The sequence below is a fragment of the Morus notabilis genome, unplaced genomic scaffold (assembly GCF_000414095.1).
Source record: "Morus notabilis unplaced genomic scaffold, ASM41409v2 Scaffold275, whole genome shotgun sequence".
In the NCBI taxonomy this organism is placed as follows: domain Eukaryota; kingdom Viridiplantae; phylum Streptophyta; class Magnoliopsida; order Rosales; family Moraceae; genus Morus; species Morus notabilis.
The window spans coordinates 54,627-64,935 of record NW_010359601.1 but is presented as its reverse complement, the minus strand read 5'-3'; the positions used below and the strand labels follow the sequence as shown (position 1 = coordinate 64,935).

Here is a 10,309-nt window from a genome sequence, read left to right as displayed (position 1 = left end):
GATGCATATAAATTAAATTTGTAGTGGTCCAACCACAAGTATTGTTTCTCAACAAACTTGGTTGAATAGAATGACATTGCTTAATTTCTATAGCTTAATAAGGCTGCTTAAAATAATATTTCAAGAGAGCGAGACACCAAAAGATTCTGGAATCCTTTTCAAAAGTTAAATATATTAATATTTCTACCACGAATAAATGATATTTTGTTGGTTATACATAGATGAAGATATTATAGACTTAGCTTGGCATATATAATTCTGTCCAAACATATAAATAAGTTCAAATTTTCCCACCTAGGGGTAAAAAAAGAAAAAAAAAAAGAAAATTCAGAAACTTTTGGGGTGAAATTTAATTCGTTCTTGAATTCATGAATTTCTATAAGTTAACTATATATTGAGAACAGGCATGCATGCACAGTTCTCCGAGCTAGAACGACAAAAAAGAATTTTATTTATCTTGTCAAGACCCAAGGGATGTACGTCGCGCCTCTAAACCTCAAATGACGAAACATAATTTAGGTTTCTTATTTATACTAGGATGAAAATAACCAAGTGGAAAAACTTGCAGAAAAGCATATATATATATATATATAATATATTGTTATATCAGTTTTCGTTTTTTTTTTTTTTCCCTCTGTTTTGCTTGAAATCAGTTTAGTATAAGTTGATCATATGCATTACTCGAATTGGCAAAATTAACCTTTAGATTTAATGACGAACTTGTCATTTTGTTGTGCTAAAGGAGTCAAGCCAATAATCGCCATATCCCTATCATCATTATAAACAATAAGATAACTTTATGTATGCATGTGCTACATAGATCATGAACTTCCTTTTTCTAATTTTTCTTTTCTTTATTTGAGAACATAAATGAAAAAACTAGATCAAAGAAGACTCTTAAAAAGCATTGATGTAGATGACTACCATATTTTCATTATCATATTGCTCTATTATCTCCAAGAGTTTGGTAACTTAGGATCTTTCTAGCAATTAAAGTGAAAAGGTTATATAATACCCACTTTTTGCCCATGCACATTGCAATGATCTGTTTTTTTTCCTTAAAAGGATACTTAGAAGAAAAACATAAATAAAAGTGGATGTATATATATATCCCAACAGTAAATATATATTTTTTTTTCAATTATATTTCTTTTGGTTAATTAAAGTGGCATTCTAAAGCAATTGACAATTTCCTGCATAAATAGTCCACATAGGAGGCAATGCATTCATTGGGTTTTGGTCACATATATATTGGTCAATTTACACTTATTCTCTATATATCTCTTTTGAAAACTGCTGGCTTGAATCTTTTTACCATTTATGCAAGTGTCAAATTTGCCTACAGTATTAGTCAATTATGATGCATAAACATGTTGGACTTTCTCTAATTCTACATTTATCTGTGTAATACTAAACTTCCCAAGTTTCAAAAAGCCCATGTCACATGTTTTTCCCTTCTTTCTTTTATTTTTTGATTAATAATTACAAAAAACTCCTAAACTTTACCCTTTGTAACACTTTGCCCCCTAAATCTTTAAAAATGTAACATCTGTTTCTCTTGAACAATGAAATGTTAATAAAAAACATCACATCCATTAAGTTTTTAACAGAAATTGACATTAAATTTATTATTTTGAAAGTATTTTGGTAGTCTTATGGTTAAAATTTAGTTTAATTTAAAACTAATTTGAATTTGAATTTTTTATTATGATAGATCCATTATGGATTGAATGTAAGTTAAAAATTTTATGAATCTTTTTTTGGAAGAATAAAAAATGTATGAAGTTTTTTTTTAATATTTAAATTAGTTTAAGTTCAAATTAAATTTTAAAGGATTAATTTCAAAAATTCCCCCTGAACTATGACCCTTGTAACACTTTGCCCCCCGAATTTTAAAACATAACATTTGTTCCCCCCGATCTTTATTCCGTTAACAAGTTTTCCCCTTTTATTATAATAAGTGACGAAATTGTCACGTGTCACTTATTTAGTGAGAATTGAAAGAGAAATTAAGCTTATACCCTCCTAATCATATAATTCTCTATTTTATTGAAAAAATTCACCATCTTCGTTCCCCATTTTTCTTCTTTTTTCCTCATTTTGTTTATGGATGGGCCAAGCGGAAGACCCACTGACTCTTTCTCTTACGACTCAATGAAGTTGAATAAGCATTCCCGACATAACAATTATATTGAGATTTCGAGCATTGATTTGATCTTTCATGATCCTGCTCCATCTGCTCTCAATACATTGATTCATCAATCCACTCATGATGATATCAATGCTAGTAATCTTCCTTTACGGCAGTCTCATTGCCATATTTCTGAGAATAATCATTCTGATATCGTTCCAAAAGAAGAGACATTGGCGGATATCTCTTTGAATATATCCAATTCTGTTTATAGAAATTCGAAGAGATTTATTGCAGTTCTCTCTCTTCTCTTACTCTTAAATGCATGCATAGAGAAGACTGAGCCCAAAGCATTGCAGTTGAACAGATCAGCAAAGAATCTCTTAAATATCAACAACGATAGAGAATCTCTATAGTTCAAGATCTGGGTTTCCTTTCTTTAATACTTAGAAGGGTTGTTGCAAGTTAATTTACGATAATACCCTCCTCAGATGGATCATGTGCATGATACGTGACAAATTCTGTCACTTATTGTAATAGAAGGGGAAAAGTTGTTAACAAAATAAAGTTTGAGAGGAATAGATGTTACGTTTTAAAATTCGGGAGATAGAGTGTTACAAGGATCATAGTTCATAAAAATTTTTTGAAATTAATCAAATTTTAAACCATAAAACTATAAAAATACTAATGAAGAAGGTTTTTTTTTATTAAAATTTCATTGTTGAGAAAGAATGTATATTATAATTTAAAGATAAAAGGTAAAGTATTATAAAGAGTGCGATTGAAGGAGAATTTTTGTAATTAATTCTTTATTTTTTTTGTAGGTTACGTTCCGTATGATGAACAATTAATATCAATTTATTAATAAACTTTAATCACAAAATTCTTCCACTTCAATCGGTCGTCCAAGTGATCAAGTCATGATTATCAAACAATGACGAAAGATGAAATCACAGGTGTAGCTATAGAGACGTTTTGGCCATTCTCAGCGTAAAAAATAATAAACAAGACGAAAAATTAGACCTTTTGGCTTAAGCGAACATAATTCATATACATACATACATACATACATACATACATATATATATATATATACATACACACACACACATAACATATATGTATTAATCGAAGTCCAGACTTGACCAAGGCAGCAGCCAATAAAAATAATAATATTCTCTCTTCTTCTAATAATAATATACTATTAGAAGAAGCTTCTACTACTTAGAAAGTATATTTAGGATCATCAAGATTACAGTGTACAGAGACAGAGATATCTTCAGATATGGAGGTGGAAAAGGTCATGAGTACTAGCAATAATTGTAATTATAATATTACTGTAGAAGATAATAACAATAAAACTAAGGAAGAAGATGAAGGTGCTCAGCTTCCAGGGTTTCGATTCCATCCAACTGATGAAGAACTTGTTGGATTTTATCTCAAGAGAAAAGTGGAGAAGAAGCCCATCAGTATTGAGCTCATCAAACAGATTGATATCTACAAATACGATCCCTGGGATCTTCCAAGTAAGTTTTATAATTTTGTATCCAATATCTCTTGCCTTTGTTCACATATATTTATGTATATGCAGTGTATGTGTATATATATTATAGATCCACGTTCCATCTTTTTCATCTTTTATCCTAGATGGTCATTATATATAGATAGATAGCAATAAGATTCATCGAAGAAAAACAAGTAAAAGCTAGCTAGCGATTGGATTAATATATGTCACACAGATCAGAAATCATATTTATCTACTACAGGGTTTATGTTCTATGCCATATTATGAGCTCTCTAAGTATTTTCAATCCATTCGAAAACAATTTTTCCTCAGGATCGAATATAATTATATACTGATAAAAAAATCTTATAGTATGTATACTAAGCATATCGTAAATATTATAGCCATGAAAAGAAAGGGAGAAAATTTAAAGAAGAAGAATAATATTCTGACATTTGAGACTATTTCCTACCAGCCGGCCCCTGTATTTATCATGTACACACAAGCTGCAGATAAAATACAGAAATTTCCCCCAAAAAAATAATAATATAAAACAAACAAAAAGCTCTCTATATGTCTATATGGTTCCAAAGTCAAATTAGTGAAGTCATGAGTTTGTGAAACTTACAAACAAGAGCTTGCACCATAAGCGTACCTCAGAGTTAGCTAGCCTCATGAAACCTAATGACGAATTCCTCTCCCGATTCATTGAGAAGCATTAAATATTCGTAATTACAAAGAACCGTTTTTTCTAAGAAGGAAACACGTGTGTGTGTGTATATATATATATATATATATCATCGTATATAATTGCATTGAGTTCAAATTCAAAATTTTTCGGTAGTAGTGGTTCTCAACTCAGTCCAGAGTAAATTCTTCACTTATTTGTAATATATATTGAGGCTTAAAGTACAAATTGAAAATTTTCAGTTAAAATTTATTTATTTACGAGGTATAGTAATTTGTGAATGTTCCCTTCAAAAAACATTTATTTTTTGAATGCTTTCAGTGTGTATTTAGACCAAGTTAGTTTACCAATTTTGTCAAGAGTACAACTACATGAATTTGAACTCTAAATCTTGTTTTTTAATGTCATATTAGTTTACTAATCTATTAAATTTAACTTGTTAGGAGGTGTGAGTCAATACTAATTGCACTCACCCTCACGTATGGGTTGAACTATGAGTAATAAAAAATGATTAATTTCAAAAATTTCTCTCGAACTATGACCATTGTAACACTTTGTCCTTCAAATTTTAAAAAGTAACATCCGTTCCCCCTAAATTTTGTTCCGTTAACAAGTTTTATCATTCTGTTACAATGAGTGACGAAATTGTCACATGTCACTTATTTAGTGAGAATTGAAGGCGCAATTACACTTATACCCTCCTAATTAGATAATTCTACATTTTATTGAAAAAATTTACCATCTTCATTCCTATTTTACTTCTTTTTTTCCTCACATCGTTCATCCATGGCAAGTTCCTGTTTTTTTTTTACCTTGCCACCCTTTGTTGATGCTTCATTTTCTTCATTTTCCTCAACCACCACACGCTCATCATCACCAAGCACTGGACCTTTTCCCTTCCTTCTCTCTAGTCCTTGTAATGTTTGTTCAACTGTGTCACCTATATCAATTTTATCTTCGGACTGTGCAAATTCAGAATCATCAAATCCAGAATCCGAATGCTCATAATCATCATACTCAGAATCGGAATGCTCATAATCATCTCCACTAATTGTTGGACTCCCTCCTATGAAATTCAGAGTAAGTTAACATACCTCTTCTAACTTATGGAAACTAGAAGGATAAAGCTTGAACAAATGCTTCTCTACCGCTCGCATCAACATACAGAGAGAGAAAGAAGATAAAACAAAAATCTTAAGTTTTCAATTGAATTTTTTTATTTTTTTATTTTTTTCGTCACAGAAGAATCTTTTTCTGAACAACAATACCATAAAAAACATCAAGACTTTTGAACAAATGCTTCTCTCTGCCCCACACACAGAAAGGTCAAATGTTGTGGTCCTAATACGCTACATATCACAAAATCTTTCTTCAACCGAACTGAATATACCCACAGTTAACTCAAAGGAAAATTTATAAGAAAACCCAACACGATTGCATGGTAAAACAACAAAACCCGACTAGATGATATGGTCAAACAAGTTTAGCAATTAACAAACAGATTTAGCAAGTATTCAAAAAAAGGCAACAAATAAAGGAAAGAATGAGCAAACTTACTGTCAATAGGATTAAAATCACTAATATTTCCCCATGTTACAGCCATTGAGAGTGATTCACCACGGAAATTTACAATGAAGATTGGTTTTTCCTCAGATTTTTTCTTTTCGGGGGAAAAGTTCTAACCCTAACACAGCCAAAAAAATCGACAAAATGAGTTTTTTTTAACGCATTTGAGTTTTTTTAATAACCTAGGGTCGTTGCAGGTTAATTTATGATAATACTTTCCTCAGATGGGTCATGTACCTAACACGTGCTGATTTTCATCACTCATTGTAACAAAAGGATAAAACTTGTTAACTGAACAAAGTTTGGAGAACCCGATGTTACTTTTTAAAATTTAGAAGGCAAAGTGTTACAAGGGTTATATTTAGGGGGAATTTTTGAAATTAATCCTAAAAAAAATGCCACTTAAAAGACATTATCTTTATATTGTTTCCACCAAGATATGTTTAATATTCTACTAGATTATTTTTTCTTCTCGTAAAAATGACAATACATCTACAACTTTGGTCTTCGACTATCAGAATATATATTTTACTTAAATCAACAAAGAAAATAAGAAACTAGATGGTATAAATATAAAGCTGTGGGGTTTTGGCGGAACATTATCTTTAAATATATTAATTAGAAAGCATAACACGTGAATATTAAATAATAGAGGAAAGGAGACAAGTACTTTTATAGTGCATGGGTCTAGATTTTTACTCCTCACTCTCAATTAATATCATTTTTAGTCAAATATTTATATTAGTCAAAATGGTATTAATTATAAATAAGGAGTAAAAATCCTGACCCGTGCACTTTAAGAATAAGTTCGGCAATTTTCTCTAAATGATAAACCCACAACATAATAAAGACCCAACACGTGATGATAATTTAGAGACTTAGAATCTACTGCTCTGAAATATGCCATATTAGTTTTTCAGTTATCCTAAATGGTAAAGTTGTTAGAAGGCAACAATAGTTTTATTATATTCTAACAGTCCAAGTTGCTTAATTAAAAGAAAAATTAAGGTGCCGTTTGGTAACTTTGGTTAAGTTGTTTTGAATCTAACAGCCTGTTTAGAATGTATACTCAAACTATGATTCTTAATTCTGAGGTTTGAAATTAAATTTTTTTTTAAAGAAAAACATTATAGCAGAATCAATGATTTGAGTTTAAGTATATGAAATAAACATGTCTTAAAAGTTCAGTGGAACTAGTACTTGGTAACATTTTTCCATTTTGAACTTTTAATTAGGCATTTTGAACGCAAAACAACATCCTTTTTCGGATTACCCTTTGTTTCAACATTTTGAACCCTATTGTGTAGTGTTTTTGTCTCAAAAAAATCAGATCCCCTCTGTTTTCAGCATCCGATCTTTATTTTCAATACAAAACTAAACATAATTTCATATTTTATTTCCTTTTCAAACTTATAATCAACCCCATATCCAAACACTATTTCAAACTACAAAGTCAAACCACATTTTTCAAAATTTTTATTTTAATTAAAAAAATTAAACCACCATATTTTGAACCTATTAAATTAATGGACGTCTCAGGTTTGTTCTTGAAATGAGCTTTTTTTTTTTTTTTTTGGAGAATCTGAAACGAGCTTATTGACCCTGTTACAATATCATTTATGCCATGAATAACATCTTCCTTTAGTACACAATAAAAACAAGGGTATTTTAGCAGATTTGCTCCCCATACTTGTTATGGTTTAGCAAATTGCCCCCCAAACTTTTAATTTTGATAAGTTGTCCACTCAACTTGTAAAGTTGTTATAATGTCTCATTTTGATGACGACTATGTTAAATTAATGTTAAAAAAGCACGTTTAACTAAAAATTTTAACATTTCAATTCAAATGTAACACAAATCTTTCAATATCTCAACTTGTAATCCCATAAATTCAATAAAAAATTTGAACAAGTTTAGTTAAATGAAGCACATTATAAAAAATTTATAAGTTCGAAGAGTAACTTGCCAAAATTAAAAATTTAGGAGACAATTTGCTAAACTACGACAAGTTCGATAGATAATTGTGGCAAAACCCCTAAAAACAACATTAGGCTTATGCATTGATCAAGAATGCCAAAATATATACAACAACTCATATGGACTTTTCAGCTTTGAATATATATATTAATCAAATCCAAACATTGACCATTCTTTGGCAGTATTATAGTATATTTCATTGATTGCTATGCATCTTTTTATATATCTGTTTATATTAAAAAAAATTGACCTTCTTCGGTACGCTAATATATCAATAGGTCGGATTTTTTATCTATTATATCTACATAAAATCACGTAAAAATTAAAAAATACAAAATGCGTAGATTCAACAGTTAGAAAAACTTGGCTTACCGATACGCCAGATGTATCAAAAATCCTCCCTATACAAAAATATTAGAAATTAGCATTAAGCTCGTGTTTAAGAAGAAATACAAAATGTATGTTGGTTTATCATATTAGTCACCTCCAACAGCCATCAAAAGATAGGCGAGGTACACCTAATTGTTGATCAAATGTTTAAACAAATGATCTGGCATATGTTGGTCTTAACTATAGTTTGACTGGTTTTTTTTTTTTTATTCCTCATTGGAAGACACTTTAAATAATATTGGGATTTTTCCCCCCTTTTTGGGAGAGAACACCCGGTACTGGGAGTATATGTGTGAAACTATAGCAGATTTTGATGGTTTGAATTTTTTTTGGGATATTTATCTTTTTATATTCTGTGTTTTAGGTTTATTTAAAATCTATATCTTCGGTTTTTGATATCATTAAATGTATACTTTTAAATTAGATTCAATACCTAAAATTATACCGTTCTACAGTCAATCCTCGATTTTATTTTCAAAATACCTAAAATACCCTTGAATAAAAACATAAAAAGAGGAAAAAAAACCTAAAAAACTTTAAACTTACAATTTTGACCTCTAAAATATGAAAAATATCATTCAAATGGGTTTTTTGTGTTATTAATTTTTAATTATCATAATATTGGAAGGTTTTAGTGTTTTTTTTTTTTCCTTTTTCTTACGGATAGTTTAGTTATTTTAAAGGTCAAAATCAATTATTGACCGAAATAAGGCATATATTTGTATATTAAATCTAATTTGAAAGTATACATTAGATGAGATCAAAAACTGAAAGTATAGATTTTGAATAAACTTAAAACACATATAAAAATATAAATATCCTATTTTTTTCCTACTGATACATACTATTGTTTTAGTTATATTTTCAATAGAATGTTTTATAATGGGAGTAGTTTTACATCGCATGTTGTAAATTTTTAACGTTACATTATTGAAAATTTAATCGAACGGCTAAAACAATAGTATATACTAGTGGGAAAAAAGGAGAACTTCTACCGTCGAAATTCCCAAAACTATATTATTATTATTTTTTTTTTTTTTTTTTTTTTGTTTCTAAGAAGAAAAAGACGCAGAGAGAGATCAGAGAAAAGCTAACGTCATAGAACAATAGCACATCATAATTATTTGTCTGATCATGATTTAAGTAAATCTAAACAATTAAGGTATAGTAAAGTTAATTCATATAGTAAAATGAAGAGATATGCCCTATACGTATAATGTATAGTTTAAACCATTAGATTTTCGTTAGACTATTTAATGAGTAAAATTTACATATTACTATATTATATGATTTTGACGTGATTCAACACATCCACAGACACACAGGACACTAGCTAGTAAGAAAACCACCCTAGAGGTGTTATTATATAAATGAATTGTTATATTGACGTTGGCTCTTGTAAGATGTAATGATTTCTGGTTATCTATATAAACCTGAAGAAGTTAGTAATGTTGGGGACAAAGAGTGGTATTTCTTCTGCATACGAGGAAGAAAGTACAGGAACAGCATAAGACCAAACAGAGTAACGGGATCAGGATTTTGGAAGGCAACAGGCATTGACAAGCCCATATATTCTGTGAAAGAGCCTCACGATTGCATTGGTCTCAAGAAGTCGTTGGTTTATTATCGTGGGAGTGCCGGCAAAGGCACTAAAACTGATTGGATGATGCATGAGTTTCGCCTCCCTCCAAATGGGAAAACTACTACTGCTGCAAACGTCTTTCCAAATACCAAGGAAAATATTGGCAATTACCAAGAAGCTGTAAGATTAATCTACCCCATGTCATATGTGTGATCTCATTCTTTCTTTGATGTGTTGCTTTCTCTTCTTAATTTATTTATTTATTTATTTATTTTGAAAGGCCTTTTCTCCTTAATTCTGCTAGCTAGCTAGTCGTTTATAATTGTTATAAGGAAAAGGTTGTTTTGATCCCTATAACTAGATATACATAATTAATTAAAAGCAATAATATTAGAAGTCCCAGTGTCTAACACCGTATACTAATAGAAAATGAGTTCCGCGACACTTAGATATAGTTTCTTTTTTTTTTTT

At 29.8% G+C, this 10,309-nt stretch overlaps 1 protein-coding gene across 1 annotated transcript in view; it reads left to right on the top strand.

The window, feature by feature from the left end:
• The first annotated feature begins 3,416 nt into the window (after positions 1-3,416).
• Positions 3,417-10,309, top strand: part of LOC21396473 (transcription factor JUNGBRUNNEN 1) — an 8,849-nt gene continuing 1,956 nt past the window's right edge. Inside the window, exons 1-3 of the mRNA XM_010094870.2 lie at positions 3,417-3,438; positions 3,475-3,657; positions 9,696-10,018. Of these exons, the coding sequence (XP_010093172.2) occupies positions 3,417-3,438; positions 3,475-3,657; positions 9,696-10,018 (528 nt within the window). The remainder of the gene's footprint in view (positions 3,439-3,474; positions 3,658-9,695; positions 10,019-10,309) is intronic.